This window comes from Macaca nemestrina, chromosome 6 (genome assembly GCF_043159975.1).
Source record: "Macaca nemestrina isolate mMacNem1 chromosome 6, mMacNem.hap1, whole genome shotgun sequence".
Lineage (NCBI taxonomy): Eukaryota > Metazoa > Chordata > Mammalia > Primates > Cercopithecidae > Macaca > Macaca nemestrina.
This window is the reverse complement of record NC_092130.1, coordinates 145,643,464-145,663,782: the sequence shown is the minus strand read 5'-3', so window position 1 is coordinate 145,663,782 and position 20,319 is coordinate 145,643,464. Positions and strand designations below refer to the sequence as shown.

Genomic DNA, 20,319 nt, shown 5'->3' with positions numbered 1-20,319 from the left:
TTTCAGGTTGTTTTGTATGTTGACTACCGATGGCTCCACCTGGACCTGCCAACCATGGCTCCATTTGGACCCGTCTACTGCTTCTTTGGCCCCACCCAGAAGTGACTCAGTGCACATAAGGACCGTTTCCCACAGCCCTATGATTGTACCCCCAACCAATCAGCAGTAAGCACCCATTGCCAAGCCACCCCCCGCTTCCCCCAAACTATCCTTGAAAATCCCTATCCTCTGAATTTTCAGGGAAGCTGATTTGAGTAATAATAGAACCCCAGTCTCTTGTTTAGCCATGTATGTGTAAAACACTTTATTGCATTTCCCCTGCCTTGATAATTTGGCTCTATCTGGGATAGAGAGAAGAAGAACCCATTGGGCAGTTGCAATTACCTTATCAAAAATACTACTACTCTCTAATATTGACTGAATGACCATCCTTTACCAGGTAGTTTATTACATGCATTAGCTAATTTAACTTTCACAAGAATGTTATCAGATGAATAATTTTATTATCTCATTTTTCAGGTGAAGAAACTGAGGCGCAGAAGAAGTGTCTCTTGTCCAAACTCATGCAGCTGCTAGGAGGTATCTGTAGGACCTGAACTTTCCACCCATGTGTCTTCCACCAATATCCACGTTAAAAGGATGAAGCATCCTACCAAAAGGATTAAATAAACCCAAAGTGGATCGTTTGGAGGCATACATATTGTCTCCAGTGTGGAATGAGAGGTAAAGGAAATGTTTACAGTATAACACAGATAATTACCTTGTTTGGGTGATGGAGATTGTGGAGGAAAAGGAATTCATGGATGAGAGGCAACATATTTTCTTTCACAAAAAAACAATTGAAAGAGATCAGGATGGAGAGAAGATAGCAGCTGTGTCTCAGATGAGAGTGGCCTTTCTATAAAAGGGTTATTAATGAAATCACTTAGGCTGGGTTCTGGCTGAAGGAGTAAAAATTCCCCCTACCTCCACCCTAAACACCATGTTGTTTTTTGTTTGTTTGTTTTTTTAATGCCCCTGAGTTTTATAAGGTGTGCACGCACACAATGAGAATGGGAGATTTTTTAGGGAGAATTGATTTATATGTACAATTTGCAATGATAATGATACACCATCACTTCTGCAGTATAAATATAAATATGCCTGCGTGTATTATAGACTACATAAATTACCTTTTCCTATCGTCTTATGCTGACTCAAATGTAAGCTCATGAGGGAAGCTGGAATGTAAGCTCATGACTTATCCATATATTTGACTAACCACTGTATTTACAACTCCTCAAGAAGGGTTGAGCACATATATGTGTTCAATAATGTTTTAAGTAATGACTTTATAATTGGATTCTAAGAAGGGGTTGGCTGTGATTCTGCTTGACTCGAACAGCAGATAATTCTGGCTGTGCTGAGAAATGATGACTGGGCTGGCACAAGTAAGCTGGTGATCAGGGCAACCTCATTGGAAAGGTACATCTCATCATAGTAATTTAGATTGATTTATGTGCTTTGTGCTTTTCAGAAGACATTACTAGCCTTTTGTCTCAGTTGACTTGGCAACAACTGTATAAGAACAGTATTATTTTACTCACTGGGTGGATAAATAAACTAAGGCATAGTGGGCTTGAGTGATTAGCCTAAACTCATAGAACTGGTAAATTGCAGAACTTGGATAAAAAACAGGGCTTCTAACCCCTGCTTTTTCCACAACCCACTGTAGTGATGTAATTTAATGAAATAATAGAATACCACCACCAGAAAAAGCACAAACAAGAATTTCTCGGATCTTTATAGCCATGTTGTTGGATTAGAACCAGAAGAATAAAGCACTAGGACACATTTGCTCTTCAGAATTAAGCACAGTAAAAAAAAGAGGGTAAAGAAAAAACCACCAAGATTAAACTAAAGAAGACATTTGCTAATTCAAACCTTGGCATGAATGGTGGGGGACTGAATAAAAAACCTTGCAAAATATGATGAGAACTCTCAGGAAGTAACTCATAAACACATAAAACTAATCTGCAAATGAAAAAGTTATGAGTAGCTATGCCCATGTCTCAGCATTAGACCTTTCTGTAAATAATTAAGAAGTCTTGTGTGTGAAACTATCAGCCAAATTGTGTGTGGAGTAAGGGAAAAGGAAGAGACAAAACAAATAGACTCTTCAAGGGAGATAAAACAGGAGAAGATTGAAGTAACAGCTTTTAAAAACATATACCCTAGATAATCCTGTTTTCCCCGAATGAAGCCCCTTCACCCTCTAACTTTGAAGGAATTCTTCTCAGTAAGCACTTTGGGAAATGAATTATTCTGACTGCAACTTCCTAAGAGAGGTGACGTCACGTGGTTGACAAAAATACTGTCTGACTTCCACTGAGACCAACGGGAAGTTGCTGGAAGCACATACTGCATTTTTCTGTAGCTCTCCAACCTGGATGAGAAATAATTATTTTCAATTTATATTCAAGAAGGAACCTTTCAGGGAAAACCAACCATAGCATTGCAACATATTATTCTATTGCATTTGCCACGCTCCATCTACTCTTGGATGTATTCATTAATTTGACAAATACTTATTGAGTGCCTCTTATGTAGACAATTAGGAATTAATGAACACAACAAACACATGTTCTCATTAAGTGGATGGAGATGGACATCTATGGAGCAAAATTTGGTAATAATATAAGCCACTTTTTTGCATGTGTTTATCTTTATTAGAATTGTCTCTGTCTGACTCAATGTTTTGGTGCTTCTCAAACATTGCTGTGCTTCCTGTCCCTCTCATCACTATCAAACCAGCAGGTTCCTTCTTCTTCACTCCCATATATGGCCTGATCTGATCTTTGAAATCTAGTGGAAGTTTGTTGCATATGCCACTCAATTTGCATTCCTAGGGCTAGTATTGGTCTGAAATTTAGCCAGTGATGAATTTGAGCCACAACTCTACACTATAAAGGGACTCCTTTTCTTAAGCGGAATCTACACTCATGATTAGGTGATGTTCTCATTGTGTGCAATTCTATATGGGATCAAGTACTCAGCATCTTTTTTTTTTTTTTAAATGGGGTAAATTCTAAAAGAACAAGACTAAGACTTGCACACGTTGACATCTAAGAAGTAGAATTCCAGGTAGGAATAGAGGTGGCTCACTGCTTCTCTTCTTATAAGAATTATAAATACTTGATTTATTTTATCTTATTTTAAAAACAAAAAATAATTGTTTTAATTCATAGCAAACTATTTCAGACAAACAAAAGGAATAAAGATTTACCTGGTATAATGAATACCTCCCAACTAACTTAAAAAGTATTATTAATCCACTTTCCTTATATAATTATACAAAATTTATCTTTAAAAAAATTGATGGGTATGTATGTCATTTCCAATTTTTTAGCTATTACAATCTCATAATAAAGATTATAGTTCATTTTTCACTCAGCAGATGTGAAACATCTCTAGCTTGCCTCTGTCTTGCTAAAAATTACAACTTTCTGAACTTTGTACACCAGTCTAGCCACTGCCTCTCCTTCTCACTTACAGGCAGCTCCTTTAATAGACTACAATTGTTGTCTACATTTTCTTATCATCCATTAGCTTCTCAATCCTCTCGTAGTAGGTTTGCACAATCAATACTCCACAAAAGCTATTTTCAATGACTTACTTGCCAATACAAAAAGACATATTATTTGACATTATCATGCTTGATCACTTTTAGACTTTTAGGTGTTATATCATTAACTTCCTTCATGCCATAAGAGTGTTTTTCCTTGACCCGGCCTTATTTTAATTCTGTTCTACCTAATTTTTCTATATCCATCTCCTTTACTAGCTTGTCTCCCTCGACACAGCTTTTTTATTTGAGATGACAATTAAGTGGTTCAAATATATGGCACAACTGATCTTCATCTCTCTCCCTTTCCCCTACAACTGATCCAGAGGCTAGATATAGAATGAGAATTCTTCACAATAAAATGATCTGGGCAGCTATCACCAATTGACAAAAGGTGCACCAAATATTGTTCTTCCCCAGAACTTTGTCCTTTGCCAATCTTCACTTCTCACACCCTCATCTATATACTTTTCATCATGCTTTCATGCCCAGGAAAAGAGATCTTCCCCAAGAAATACATGGAGGAGTTACAATTTCTGTTGTCATGATAATGGATGAGATCATTAAGGGAAGGAAGACTAGAGAGAAGACAATGCTATTGTTTTTGAGAACCCACTACAAATGCAAGACCAGACAGAGAATACAAATGTTATCTTTGAAACCTTATAGAAAATTCATCCATCTGGATATCTGAAAATAAAATCACCATGTGTGCCACATTGGATACCTATGGAACTGCTTCTTAGCAACACCTAAGAAATGTCCCCTCCCCTCCCCTCATCCTCATCCTAATTGCGATGATCAAAGCTAAGTTCATACATCATGACCCTTACCTTTCTCATTACAATTGAATGGTTCAGAGATGGGCACTTGACCCGAGATGAGCTAAGTAGGTAATAAGCTTCTTACTCAGTGTTTGCTGAGTGAAGGAATTTTTGATTGACTACCTACCTTTTGTCAGTGAGTAAAGGAAAAACTGAACTCACTAGTAAGAATGGACATAAGGTGACCTCTATGATTCTCCATTCTATGAATTCTTCTTTCAACATTGTAAAAAGTGTCATAATATTTGACTCACTCAAATTTGTCTGTCAGAATACCTCAGTGTTTATTTGGGTGGCTTTAATGCATACAGACCCACCCAGTCAGCATTCTATTGTTAGGTCCCTGAGGTCAATTTTTAGATCCAGGACAACTCCTAGGGATTTATTTTCCTCTCTGAAATCTCATCTCAGAGACAGCCTGATTTCCTACTGTCCTTAATACTGATTTGAGCCATTCTATCCTTTGGGATTCTTATCCCTACTCTAATCTGGAATATTGGGTATAGACACACTTATCAGAACTCCTCATTTCCTTTCTCCCTTGAAGAAAAGTACAACATATTCAGGCAAAAATAATTCCATGAAACCAATGCTTTAAGGGATTACTGCTTGTCATGATTTGCTCTTTGTATTAGTAACAGAAGCAGGTCAAATCACTTATAGTGATACCTGGAGGAATTCTTCAACTCAAAACAGTTGAATACAACAAAAATAAAGCTCTATATTTTCTATCTTTATATTTAATTTATGCTGAATAACTATATTCTTCATAGAACCAGTGTCATTTGATATTAGTTTCTATTTCCCTCTCGTATAGGAAAATGGTTTAAAAAATAATTATTATGAAAATTGTCTCGTAATTTTTGGATTCAGTTTTTCCTCCAAGTCTTATTGATCTTTTGGGTTCCCAATATTCTCTTACCAGCAGTCTGAACCAGCATGTTGTTCCTTATTTCAGGCCTTTGTAATCACTTGCAAAATGTTCTTAGGTTTTTGCTCTGCACTAATTCAAAAGTATATTCTTTTTATCAAGAGTACAGCTTATGTTTCCTCCTGAGGCCTTTGGGCAGAACTAGAAGCTGAGCTGTTTGTAAGGAGAGCATCATTAGACATTCCCTTTGAGCAGAAGGTCAGGGCTGTGATGGTCAGAATTTAGTTGAAGCCACTATAGTACAGGCTACAAGCTACACCAGTCCACAGGTCTTTTGTTTTTAACAAGTTTTCATACTAATCACTGTGGAGAAGTAGAGGAAAGCAAGGTCTCAAGGATGAAGAAGTTACAAAACTAATCCACTTTACACAACTCTTATAATTATTTTTTATCCCATGCACATTGGTAGCTAGAAACTGCCCTTTAACTTCTGCTGCCTTCTTTTATTCTTGAGGGCAGATCTCACCAAATATTATTCCTTCCCGTTGACTCCCATTAAATGAAAGTACACATCTAATTAGAGAAGAACTGGCATAAGTCAGTTCACGAGCTGTTGTTTAAATGAGTTATTTGCATTTTCGAGACCCTCCAGAGGGGTGAAACCTATTTCAGTGGTCCCATCTGTGTTCTTGCTATAGTTTCTTAGAGTATCTGGGTTTTATTTGACAACCTAGAGAATAGTTTAGCACAGTACTTATCACAGGCTTTCACCCAAGCACTTTTAAACACAGAGGAGAATTAACTAATGTGTGGTAAGTCTATGGAAATAGCCCAAAGGAATACACACTCCCACACACAGGGGAACATACATTCATTCATCAGTTCAAGGAGTTCTTCTTACATGAAGAGAACTATATTTTTGGATCAAGTCTCTCCATAAATGTTCCCTAATCTGATTTGTATCCTAATATAAAAGATAATGAGATGAAATACATGAAGAACCTGAGCCTTATGTTAGATGGTCTTAGATTCAGTTGGTGGCCCAATAATTTGCTACCTATGTGGCCTTGTACAAGCAGAGTGAATTGCTTAACCTCGATCTTTTCAATCTTATAATCTCATGGAGATTATAATAATATATTATTCCATTGGGTTATTATGAAGATTAAATCAGTGATAAAGTATGGGATTATGCCTAACATAGAGTCTGGCATGTTTTAGGAACTCAATAAATATTAGATTCTCCTCCTTGTGTTTTTTTCTCAGAACTTTAGAAACCAGAGGTAAGAACATCACAAAATAACAGATGACTCTGCTTACTCCAATATGTGCCAAGAAGCAAAAATGCCCAGATGAACAATCTTACTTAATAATACTGAAAGGAGATTCACAGTTCAATTAAATCAGCATGGATTTGTAAATACCCAGTTTACGCTCTTCTTTGGTCACTGTCAAGTAAGAACGACATTACTCATCACTTTGAATGATTGGGGGATATTTGGTTCACAGCTTTTAGACATGCCAGTATTTTTCCCTGAAGTCATTTTGTGAAGAAAAAGTTTAAAAAATAAAATATTTTTATTTTCAAAAACCATAGAAAGATATACATCTTATATGTGTGTGTGTATTTCTGTCTGTTGAGTGCATATTATAGAAGTGTATATATGTGTGTGAGTGTGTGTGTTTATGTGTGTATGCAGGGCTTATGGGTGGCAACCCTTGTGTGGTCAAAACTTTGTGTATAACTTTTGATTCCCCAAAGACTTAACTACTAATAGCCCACTGTTACTGGAAGCCTTATCAATAACATAAACAGTTGATTAATATATATTTTTATTCTGTGTGTATTATATACTACAGTCTTACAATAAAGTAAGCTAGGAAAAAGAAAATGTTATAGAAAATCATAAGGAAGAGAAAATATATTTACTATTATTTATTAAGTGGAAGTGGATCATCATAAAGGTCTTTATCCTCTTCATCTTCACGTTGAGTAGACTGAGGAGGAGGAGGGGTTGATTTTGCTGTCTCTGATTGAAGAGTGGAGGAGGTAGAAGGGTAAGCAAGAGACGCAGGCACAAACTGTGTAAATTTATGGAAATATATTGTATTTTCTCTTACCTTTTGCTTCTTCATTTTCCTAAAAATATTTCTATATGGTATCAATCCTTCTTCAACTGTTTGCTTTAGTTTCAGTGCCTGTGTCATAGAAGGGTCCTTGTAAAAGAAGTCAAAAGCAGTCTTGAATAATTGGAACCCTTCTGCTGGATTGTCTAATGTCAGTTTGTTTTCTGACACTGCGTCTTCTACATCTTTCTCATCATCTGGCACTTGCTCAGAAGCACTCATCTCCATCAACTTATCTGCTCTTAATTCCTCTGGTGTTAAGTCTATTAGCTCCTTAATTTCTCCAAGATTCATATCTTGAAACCCTTTACCCCCTACCTTTTTTGCCATATCAACAATCTTTTTATGGTTTCCTTGATTGGTTCTGTTATAAATCTGGTAAAGTCATGTACGATATCAAGAAACAGTTTTCTTTTTCTTTTTTCTTTTTTTTTTTTTTGAGACGGAGTCTCGCTCTGTCGCCCAGGCTGGAGTGCAGTGGCCGGATCTCAGCTCACTGCAAGCTCCACCTCCCGGGTTCACGCCATTCTCCTGCCTCAGCCTCCCGAGTAGCTGGGACTACAGGCGTCCGCCACATCGCCCGGCTAGTTTTTTGTATTTTTTAGTAGAGACTGGGTTTCACCGTGTTAGCCAGGATGGTCTCGATCTCCTGACCTCGTGATCCACCCGTCTCGGCCTCCCAAAGTGCTGGGATTACAGGCTTGAGCCACCGCGCCCGGCCAAAGAAACAGTTTTCTTTAGCAGAAATGTATTGTTTTATTTATTGATGGTTTTCATAGCTTTTTCTATAACAATGATAGCATCTTCAATGGTTTAATCCTTCCAGACTTTTATGACATTCTCTCTACTGGGGATTTCTTCAATAGTGTTGACAATCCTTTCCGTAAAGTATCATGTGTGATGAGTGAGACTTAAAGGTCGTTATGGACCCTGATCTTGAGGCTGAATTATGGACATTGGTTTTGGGGGCAAGCAGACCACTTCCACAACTGTGCTATTGAACTTATCAAAAAATCTTTAAAAGGCAATCTCTTACTGACAAAGGGCTTTCTGACTTCAGGGACAAAGCAACAATGGAACTCATCCAGAAAAAGGGTTGTCACTGTCCAGGCCTTCCTGTTGTCCATAAAAAAAAAAACAAAAAAAACAAAAAAAACTTGGAGTTGGTGTTTATCTTTTCCCTTCAAGGCTTTTAGGTGTGCAGCTTTATAGGTAAGGGAAGTCTTAATCATAAATATTACTACATTTGCACAAAATGGTAGAGTTAGCATATCCCTTTCTGCCTTAAATCTTGGTGCTTGCTCCTCTTCCTTATTAATTAATGTCCTTTATGGCATTTATATCCAGAATAGAGCACTTCCATCTGCATTTAAAACCTGTTCATGTGGATATCCTTTCTTCTCAGTAATTTTCTTAATGGTATCTGGGTACCTGCCTGCTGCCTCTTTTTCAGAAGAAGCTGCTTCTCCAGTTATCTGACATTTTTAAAGCCAAATTTTTTCTAAAATTATTAAACCATCCTTTGCTGGCATTAGATTCTCTAGCTTTAGATCCTTCACCTTCCATTTGCTTTAAATTGTCATCTAGTGACTTTACTTTTTCAAAGCATATTAGTGTCTAGGTATGCCTTTCTGATATCAATCCATACTTATATAAAAATGACAATTTCAATATGAGATAAAAACATATTTCCCAAAAAGTACAACATTTTCATGCCTCCTGGCATAGCTACAGCAAAGGCTTTATGAATTTATCTTGTTTTGCAGTGGTCCTTGTGCTGGATTCATGTATCTTGAATGGCAGCAAACCACAGCTGCAGACCTCAGTCTAAGGTACATATCAAGAAATTCAACCCTGTATTGTAATGTCACGACTTCTCTATGCTTCCTGGGAGTACTTCCAGCATCACCAATGACATTTTGTGTGTTCACTTGGTGTTATTCAAAGTTTATGGTATTGCACTAACCATAATGAAAAATATGTGAGAACAGCAAGCAATCACTTTTTACTGTGATTCACAATTTACTAGAGTGATTGCTCACACAGAGATGATTAGCATCACATGGCATTTTCAGTGGACACTTGCCACAGTTGAGCTCATTGCAATAGCAACAGGAGGTAACTATGAAGTTATTAGGATAGTACAGTATGTACTTAATTTTGTGCAGTTATGATTTAATACTATATCTTTCTGTTTATATTTCTCTTGACTGCTAGTGGCACCATGAATGGTCTATAAGTACTTTTAGTGAATTTCAACTTTAAATAATAGTATTGTGTGCATTTTATGGTAGTAAATGGTAAAATAGACTAGTATCTACATATATTTTGTGCATTCATGACATACTTAACTTTTTCTTATTTTTTTCAATATTTCTAGGGTAAGCAGTTCATCTGTAAGTTTTTTCCAATGCAAATCTCCATACAAATTTCTAGTATATTCACTGGAAAACATCCATGCATAAGTGGATCCACACAGTTCAAACCCATATTGTTCAAGGATCAGCTGTATATCCATTTGGATTTCTCTGTTTTTCCCTTCATCTTGGCTTACCCCTATAATACACATGAGGCTCACCACAACACTAATATCAAAGTTGAACTTATAAATACACCAGGCTTAATGTTCTTGCTAAGGACTGTAATTATACTACTGTAGCTCCTGTCCCTGCAAAGCAACTAATTAGTTAGTTCATGGCCAACAATTTTAGCAAGAAACAAGAAACTCTGAAATGCATTGACTACAGCTGCTAACACTGAGAATAAGGAGGACCCAGTTGGCAGGATGACAAAACAAACAAACTGACCATAATTGGGGAAATGTTTTTAATCTAAAAAGATAGACTTTCCTAATTCTTGGCAAAAGTTAATAGGGCAGTATACTAGGTAAAAATCCTTAGCAAAAGGCATAACCAAGATGCCATCAGTTATATTGCAACTGACTCCTCTGGCCAGCAGATGCCATAGATCCCTGTTTATTCAAATGTGGCCTAAGGATTATCTTAATGAGAATCTCTTAGTTGACTTAAAAATGCAGATTATATGACCTAACCAGCACCTCTATGGGTGGTACTGCATCAGCACCTCTGTGGGTGGTTCTGAAGTAAGCCAAAGTTTGAGGACCTCAGCAATGAATAGGTAACTAAACAAGAACATTTGGATCTCATTTCTTTACCATTGACTTGCTTTGGCACTTTGTTCTGTGATATGCTTATCCAAGTCCTCTCAGAAATCAGAAGATGCCCAAGTCACTTCCAGGTTTTGAGATCCCAGAATATTAAAAAAAATGATATTAAAACAGGGTTACAAAAATGAGCAAAATTTTGGTTGGTTTGATTTAAAATCAGTTAACACATTAATAGTACTTTCACACATTAGTAAAGCCACTTAATATCTGTCATAAAAATTAGATATCTTTGGCAGTAGCAACAAGAATTATATATTACTCAGAAATAAATTGAACAAAAGGTGTGTAAAACCTGAATGGAGACAATTACAAATAACTTTTGAAGGGCAAAAAGAAAAAGATCTGAGTACACGGACACATGGGATGGAAAAACTCGTTATTGTAAATATGACAATACTCACCAAAATTAATTAACTAATTCAGTGCCATTTCTATCTGAATTTCAAGAAATCTTTTTGGAGAATTTTACCTAGTGATTTTAAATGGTTATACAACAAAGACTTAAGACAGCATAAAAAATAAAGTAGGAGTATATACTCTAACAGAGATCATGACTAAGTATTCTGCTTTAGTAACTGAAACAGTGTGATATTGGTTAAGGAATAGGCAAATAGATGAAAGGAATTGAATTAATTGACCTTGAAAAGGCCCGTGCATCTCTGGGAATTTACAAAAGTAGCATTAAAAGTCAGTGGAAAAAAGATATAAAGATAAACTTACAAGTGCCTGTAGGACAATTACCTATCTATTTGGTAGAAAGATAGAAATAAAATTAGAGGATTGACAGCAAGATGACTGAATAGGAAGCCTCAGACTTTACTCTCCTACAGACACACCAACTGAACGAAAATATATAGTCCAAAAAGTCTTTATGAGATCTTCAGATTCCAGTTAAGAGGTAACAGTACACCCGGGTAAGCTCAAAGCCAAGGACACACCCATTGAAATGTGTAAGAGAAGCTGTTTGATTTCAACTGCATCATTCCTTTCTCCAAGCCACATGACTCAACACAATTAGGAGAAAAAAATGTAATTCACACTTACTCCTTTGGCAGAAAAATAAAAGAATGGAACACAGGTTAAATTTGTTTTTTTCAGGGTGTTGTCTGAGAGACTGATTTCTACCTAGCCTGATATGCATCCCTGATGGAGTTGACATATTTTAGGTGCCTAGGGTCATAGAGAACAAAAGAGAGCTAAGCAGCTTTTTGTAGCACCAGAAATCCTGTAGAACCCCAGACAAACACTAGAGAAAGAAAGATGTTACAAGCTCCTGAAAAAAGAAATGGACAAACCTTTCTAATTGGAAAGTTGGATGCATAACCCCAATGAAGACACATCCCCATAAAAAGGTTGAGATGTTCCCAGATTCTGTAGCCAGGCTCATTGGTGAAGTTCTTATCCTATACGAAGCCAGCCCATATAATTGGGAGAGATGGCTGTTTTTTCAAATGCACCAATCACACAAGAAAAATAACAAAGCGCATGCATACACACACATGTATATGCGCACACACACACACACACATACATGAGTAAATGTGGTCTAATCAAAGGAACAAAATAAAATTCCAGTAACCAACTCTAAAAAACTAGAGTTCTGTCAGATGTGATGGCTCATGCCTGTAATCCCAGCACTTTGGGAGGCGGAGGTGGGTGGATCATGAGGTCAGGAGTTTGAGACCAGCTTGGCCAACATGGTTAAATCCTGTCTCTACTAAAAATATAAAAAATTAGTGGAGCATGGTGGCAGGCACCTGTAATCCCAGCTACTCAGGAGACTGAGACAGGATAATTGCTTGAACTTCGGAGGCGGAGGTTACAGTGAGTCGAGACCATGCCATGGAACTCCAGCCTGGGCAACAGTGCAACACTCTGTCTCAAGAAAAAAAAAAAATGGAGATCTATAAATTACTGGACAAAGAATTCAAAATAACCATCTTAAAACATAATGCACTACAAGAGAATGAAGACAGCCAAATAAAATCAATAAAACTATGCATAAATGAAATCAGAATATCAACACAGAGACAGAAACTATTTTTTAAAACCCAGAAATTCTGGATCTGAAGAATACAGTAACTAAATTGAAAAAAAAATATATCAGAGGGGTTCCATAGCTGACTTGATCAAGCAGAAGGAAGAATTAGCAAACTCAAAGACAGGTCATTTGAAATTATTGAGTTAGAGGAGCAAAGAGAGAAAAGAATGAAAGAAAGTAAAGATAGCTGAAGAAACTTATGGAAAGTTTCCTAATCAAAGCCAGCCCATAAAACTTTGCATAGGATAAGCTTATGGAAACCTGAAGAAACTTACCATCAAGCAAACCAATATATCCATTATGGGAGTTCTGGATGCAGGGCATTGATATAAACAAGTAGAGAACTCAGGTGAAGAAATAATGCTCCAAAATTTTCTGAATCTTGAAAATAAGATGACAGTGAAATTCAAAAATCTGAAAGGACTCTAATGAAATCAGAGCCCCACATCAAGACAAACTATAACAAAACTGAAAAGTCAAACAAAAAAAAACCTTGAAAGAATAATAATAATAATAATAAAAAGTAACTCACGATATACAAAGAAGCTACTGCAAGTTTACCAGTGACTTTCTCAGCCAAAATATTACAGGCCACAAAGGAGTGGGATGATATGTTTAAAGTTCTGGGGGAAAAAACCCTGACAACTAAAGGTACTATATCCAGCAAAATTGTCCTTCAGAAATGAAGAAGAAATAAAGACTTTCCAGTATAAAAGCTGAGAAAGTTCATCACCAGTTGACCTGTCTCACAAGAATTGTTAAAGAGAATCCTCCAAGTTGACACAAAACAATGCTAGTCAACAACATAAGCATAAAGACATATAGGCTGGGCATGTTGGCTCACACCTGTAATCTCACCACTTTGGGAGGCTGAGGTGGGTGGATCACCTGAAGTCAGGAGTTCAAGACCAGCCTGGTCAACATGGTGAAACCCTGTCTCTACTAAAAATACAAAAATTAGCCAGTCATGGTGGCATGTGCCTGTAATCCCAGCTACTCAAGAGGCTGAGGCAGGAGAATTTCTTGAACCTGGGAGGCAGAGGTTGCAGTGAGCTGAGATTGCACCATTGCACTCCAGTCTGGGTGACAGAGAGAGATTTTGTCTCAAAAAAAAAAAAAAAAAAGACATATAAAATTATAAAGCTCTCTAGTAAAAGTAAATACATAAACAAAGACAGAATCCTGTAAAAAATGCAGTGATAGCATATGAATCACTTTTAATTCAAGTATAGAGTTTAAAAGATTAAAACATAGAAATTATATAACTATAAAACTGTGTTAATGGCTATGAAATATAAAAAGATGCAATTTGTGATATGCAATTTATGATAACATAAAATGTATGTTGTGGGGAAATGTAATGGAGTAAAGTTTTTGTATGCAGTTGAATAGATGTTGTATGCAATCCTCATGGTAGCCACAAAGAAAATATCTATAGAAGATGCACAAAAGAAAATAAGAAAGGAATCAAAGCATGTCACTACAAGAAACAATGAAACACAAAAGAAGGCAGCAAGAGAAGAAAACATATATGAAATAACTACAAGACATAAAGAAAACAATTTTAAAAATAGCAATAGTAAGTTCTTTCACATCAGTAATCACTAAATGTAAATAGATTAAATTCCCCATTCAAAATAAAATGGAATAGTTGAATGTGTTACAAAACAACAACAAGAAGAATCAAATACATGCTGATTACAAGAGACTTACTTTAGACTTAAGGATATACACAGGCTCACAGTGAAAATATGGCAAAAGATATTCTATGAAAATGGTAACCAAAAGAGAGCAAGGTGGCCATACTTATGCCAGACAAATAGACATTAACTCCAAAACTGTCACAAGAGACAAAGGACATTTTATAATGATAAAAGTCCATTTGCTAGGATGATATAAATATGTATGAACTAAGCAGCACACCATAAGATTGGTACATGAAGCAAACACTGACACAATTAAAAGTAGAAATAGAGAGTAACGCAATGATAGTAAATTTTAATACCCCACTTTCAATAATGAATAGAGCAGCAAGACAGAAAATCAATAAGGAAATCAAGGACTTGAACAATACTATAGGCTAATTGGATATGACAGGCATAAACAGAACACTCCACCCAACAACAGTGGGATATGTTCTTTTTTTTAACTTTTATTTTAAGTTCAGGGGTACATGTACAGGTTTGTTATATGGGTAAACTTGTGCCATGAGATTTTGTTGTACAAATTATTTCATCACCCAGGTGTTAAGCCTGGTACCCATTAGTTATTTTTCCTGATCCTCTCCTCTTCCCACCCTCCACTCTCCAAAAGGCCTCTGTGTGTGTCGTTCCCCTCTATGTGCCCATGTGTTCTCATCATTTAGCTCCCACTTATAAGTGAGAACATGCAGTATTTGGTTTTCTGGTCCCGTGTTAGTTTGCTAAGGATAACAGCCTCCAGCTCCATTCATGTCCCCCCTGCAAAAGACATGATCTTTCTTTTTTTATGGCTGCATAGTATTCCATGGTATATATATAGAATATTTTCTTTATCCAGTTTATCAGTGATGGGCATTTAGGTTGATTCCATGTCTTTACTATTGTGAATAGTGCCGCAATGAACATACACATGCATGTGTCTTATTCATAATAGATCAGTTTATATTCCTTTGGGTATATACCCAGTAATGGGATTGCTGGGTTGAATGGTAGTTCTGTCTTCATGTCTTTGAGGAATCGCCACACTGTCTTCCACGATGGTTGAACTAATTTATATTTCCACCAACAGTGTATAAGCACTTTTTTATTCATGACCTCACCAGCATCTTTTTTTTTTTTTTTTTTTTTTTTGACTTTTTACTAATAGCCATTCTGACTGGTGTGAGATGGTATCTCATTATGGTTTTGATTTGCATGTCTCAAATTGAGAGAAAGGACTAGCTGGATTTCCTAGGCCAACTAAGAATTCCTAAGCCTAGCTGGGGAAGGTGACTGCACCCACCTTTAAACACGGGGCTTGTAACTCAGCTCACACCCAACCAGTCAGGTAGTAAAGAGGGCTCACTAAAATATCAATTAGGCTAAAAGCAGAAGGTAATGAAGTAGTCAAATCATCTATCATCTGAGAGCAAAGCGGGAGGGACAATGATTGGGATATAAACCCCAGGCATTCAAGCCGGGAGTGGGCAATCCCCTTTGGGTCCCTTCCCTTTGTATGGGAGCTCTGTTTTCACTCTATTAAATCTTGCAACTGCACACTCCTCTGGTCTGTGTTTGTTCCAGCTTGAGCTGAGCTTTCGCTCACTGTCCACCACTGCTGTTCGCCACCGTCGTAGACCCGCTGTTGACTTCCACCCCTCTGGATCCAGCAAGGTGTCTGCTGTGTTTCTGATCCAGTGAGGTGCCCATTGCCACTCCCATTTGGACTAGAGGTTTGCCATTGTTCCTGCGTGGCTAAGTGCCCAGGTTCATCCTAATTGAGCTGAACACTAGTCGCTGGGTTCCATGGTTCTCTTCCTTGACCCATGGCTTCTAATAGAGCTATAACACTCACCACATGGCCCAAGGTTCCTTTCCTTGGAATCCATGAGGCCACAAACCTCAGGTGAGAGAAAAAAGGGCTTGCTGCCATCTTGGGAGTGGCTGCCACCATCTTGGGAGCAGCCCACCACCATCTTGGGAGCTCTAAAAACAAAGACCCACCTGTAACAAAATGATCAGTGATACTGAGCTTTTTTTTCATATGATTATTGGTGACATGTATGTCTTCTAAGTGTCTCTTCATATCCTTTGCCCACTTTTTAATGGGGTTGTTTAGTTCTTTATTTTCTTGTCAATTTAAGTTTCTTACAGATGCTGGATATTAGGCCTTTGTCAAATGCATAGTTTGCAAACATTTTCTCCCATTCTGTAGGTTGCCTGTTTATTCTTTTGATAGTTTCTTTTGCTGTGCAGGAGCTCTTTAGTTTAATTAGATCCCATTTGTCAATTTTTGGATTTGTTGCAATTGCTTTTGGTGTCTTTGTAATGAAATCTTTGCCCATGCCTATGTCCTAAATGATGTTGCCTAGGTTGTCTTCCAGGGCTTCTATAGTTCTGGGTATTATATTTAAGTCTTTAATCCATCTTGAGTTAATTTTTGTATATAGTGTAAGGAAGGGACCCAGTTTCAATCTTCTCCATATGGCTAGCCAGTTATCCCAGCACCACTTATTGATAGGTAATCCTTTCTTTATTGCTTGTTTTTGTCAGATTTGTTGAAGATTAGACAGCTGTAGGTGTGCAGCCTTATTTTGGAGTTCTCTATTCTGTTTCATTGGTCAACATGTCTGTTTTGTACCACTACCATGCTGTTTTGGTTACTGTAGTCCTCTAGTGTAGTTAGTAGTTTGGTAGCATGATGTCTCCAGCTTTGTTCCTTTTGCTTATGATTGCCTTGGCTATCCAGGTTTTTTGTTTGTTTGTTTGTTTGTTTTTGTTTTTGTTTTTGTTTTTTGTCCATATGAATTTGAAAATAGTGTTTTCTAGTTCTCTGAAGAATCTCAATAGTAGTTTAATGGGAATAGCATTTAATCTATACATTGCTTTGGGCAATAGGGCTTTTAACAATACTGCTTCTTCCTAACCAAGAGCATGGAATGTTTTTCTGTTTGTTTATGTCATCTCTGACTTCTTTGAGCAGTGTTTAGTAGTTCTCCTTGTAGAGATCTTTTATCTCCCTAGTTATATGTATTCCTAGGCATTTTATTCTTTTTGTCATAATTGTGAATGGGAGTTTGTTCCTGATTTGGCTCTTGGCTTGACTGTTTTTCATATATAAGAATAGCAGTAGAATACATTCTTAAGCATACACAGAAGATTCTCCAGGCTTGCTATGGTCTGAATGTTTGTGTCCCCAAAAATTTGTGTTGAAGCCCTAACTTTCAAGATGTTAGGGAGTATTAGGTAATATTAGGAGATGGGGCCTCTGGGAGGTGATATACAGGATTACAAATCCCTTACAAATGGAATTAATAACCTTATTAATGGGATTAGTGCCCTTATAATAAAAGATATCCCAGCAAGAGCACTCATCCCTTCTGCCACAAAAGATTATAGTGAAAATATGATCATCTTGGAAGTCAGCTGTAGCACAGCAAAGAAAACAAGCAAGAAGGTGAAAAGGCATCCCATGAATTGGGAGAAAATATTTGCCTTTCACTTTGTATAAGTTTATAAGAAGTTTATACTCAAAATATGTAAGGGACTCATATGACTCAATAGTAAAACAAAACAAGAGAAAACAGAAAACTTAATTAAAAAATGAGCAAAGGACTTAAATAGACATATTTTCCAGAAAGGACATAAATATGGCCAACAGGTGTATGACAAAGTGCCCATTATCACTAATCATCAGGAAAATGCAAATGAAAACTGCAATGAGCTATTACCTAACACTTGTTAGGATGGCTATTATCAAAAAGACAAAAGATAACAAGTGATGGCAAGGGTATAGAGAAAGGAGAATCCTTGGACACTGTTGGTAGGAATGTAAATTGGTGTCGCCATCATAAAACAGTATGGAGGTGTCTCAAAAAATTAAAAATAGACCTACCATATGGCATAGCCATTTCTCTGTTAGGTATATACCCCAAAGAAATGAAATCAGCACCTCTTAGAGATATCTGTACTTATACATTCATTGAAACATTATTCACAATAGTCAAGATATGGAAACAACCTAAGTGGTGAATGAATAAATGAAAAAATTGTCACACACACACACACACACATATACACACACACATGCATCCACACATTTCATCTTGTTGTTTGTTTTCTTTGCTGTGCTAGGGTCCCCTTCCTAGATGGTCTCATTTTCACTGTAATGTCATGTGGCAAAAAGGATGAGTGATCTCTCTGGGATATCTTTTACAAGGGAACTAATCACACACACACACACAATCTGTATATCTATCTATCTATATATATACATACACACATTATATATACACACACATATATATATAATAAAATTTTATTCAGCCTTACAAAAGGAGTATTGCCAATTGCAACAACATAGATGAATCAGGAGAACATTATGCTACATGAAATGAGCCAGACATGGAAACAAAAATACTCTATGATGTCATTTACATGGAGAATCGAAAAAAAGAAGTTAAATCTATAGGAATAGATAGTAGAACAGTGATTACTAGGTGCAAGGGGGAAGGAAATAGGAAGAAGTAGGTCAAAGGGTACAAAGTTGCAGTTATGTAGGATGAGTAAGTCTAGAGAAGTAATGTACAGCATGAGGACTATAGTTAATAATATTGTATTGTACACTGAAAATTTGCTAAGAGTAGATTTTAGGTGCTCCTACCACAGCAAAAGTGACTATGGAAGGTGATGAACATGTTAATTTGACAGTAGCAATCATTTCACTATGTAAATGTATAACAAAACATCATATTGTACACCTTAAATACATAATAAAATAATTTAAAGACAAAACAAAATCTATTACATGTATTAGAGTGAAGTCATTTCATCAAAATAAAACAAAAACACAAAACCTAAACGTACATCAACAGATGAAAGGATAAAGAAACTGGTATATATCTACAATAAAATATTATTCAGCCCTATAAAACGAGAAAGTCCTATCATATGCTACAACATGGATGAGTCTTGAAGACATTATGCTAAGTTAATAAGCCAGTTACAAAAAAAGACAAATACTGCATAATCCCACTACATGAAGTATCTAAAATAGTCAAACTCTTAGAAGCAGCAAGTAAAATGGTGCTTGACAGGACTAGGGGAAAGAGGAAAGGAAGAGTTATTGTTCAATGTGTATAGAATTTCAGTTTTGTAATTTGAGTAATTTCTAGCAATTTGTTGCACAACAGTGTCCATATAGTTAACACTGCCATCATAAAACAGTATGGAGGTTTCTAAAAAATTAAAAATAGAACTACCATATGGCCTAGTAATTAAAATAATTAAAAATAATTATTACAGTAAAATTTAAATTATGTGTTTTCTACCACAGCAAAAATAAATAAATAAATAAATAAATAAATAAAATTAGACATTGTGAATAAAAATTATTTTTTATTTTAAATATTTACTTTGAGTAATTTAATGCTTTGGTATATGCATGCATGTAAACTTTATCTCTGTCTTTCTGGTCTCCCTGTTTTTGTTTATCTTTCTGTCTGACTCTGTATCTATCTATCTATTCAAAATTTTAACAGTGAGATATCATCTTACACCAGTCAGAATGGCTACTATTAAAAAGTCCAAAAATAACAGCTGCTGGTGAGATTGCAGAGAAAAGGGAACACTTGTACACTGTTGCGGGGGGGGTGTAAATTATTTCAACTATTGTGGAAAGCAGTATGGTGATTTTTCAAAGAGCTAAAGGTAGAACTACCATTTGACCCAGCAATCTCATTACTAACTATATACCTGGAGGAATATAAATCATTCTACCATAAAGACACATGCACATGAGTGTTCAATGCAAAACTATTCACAATAGCAAAGACACGAACATCAACCTAAATGCCCATCAATGACAAATTGGATAAACAGAATGTGGTACATACACACCATAGAACACTAAGCAGCCATAAAAACAAATGAGTTCGTGTCTTTTGTGGGAACATGAATGGAGCTGGACACTATTATCCTTAGCAAA

General features: G+C 36.4%; 1 protein-coding gene and 1 long non-coding RNA gene across 2 annotated transcripts in view; one reads left to right on the top strand and one right to left on the bottom strand.

The window, feature by feature from the left end:
• LOC105473062 (sperm flagellar 2) overlaps nt 1–20,319 on the top strand; it is a 366,010-nt gene that overhangs the window by 66,287 nt on the left and 279,404 nt on the right. The window contains exon 2 of the mRNA XM_011726676.3: nt 520–723. Within this exon, the coding sequence (XP_011724978.2) occupies nt 717–723 (7 nt within the window). The 5' untranslated portion in view covers nt 520–716. The remainder of the gene's footprint in view (nt 1–519; nt 724–20,319) is intronic.
• Nucleotides 1–20,319, bottom strand: part of LOC139363906 (uncharacterized) — a 236,171-nt gene that overhangs the window by 53,039 nt on the left and 162,813 nt on the right. The window lies entirely within an intron of this gene.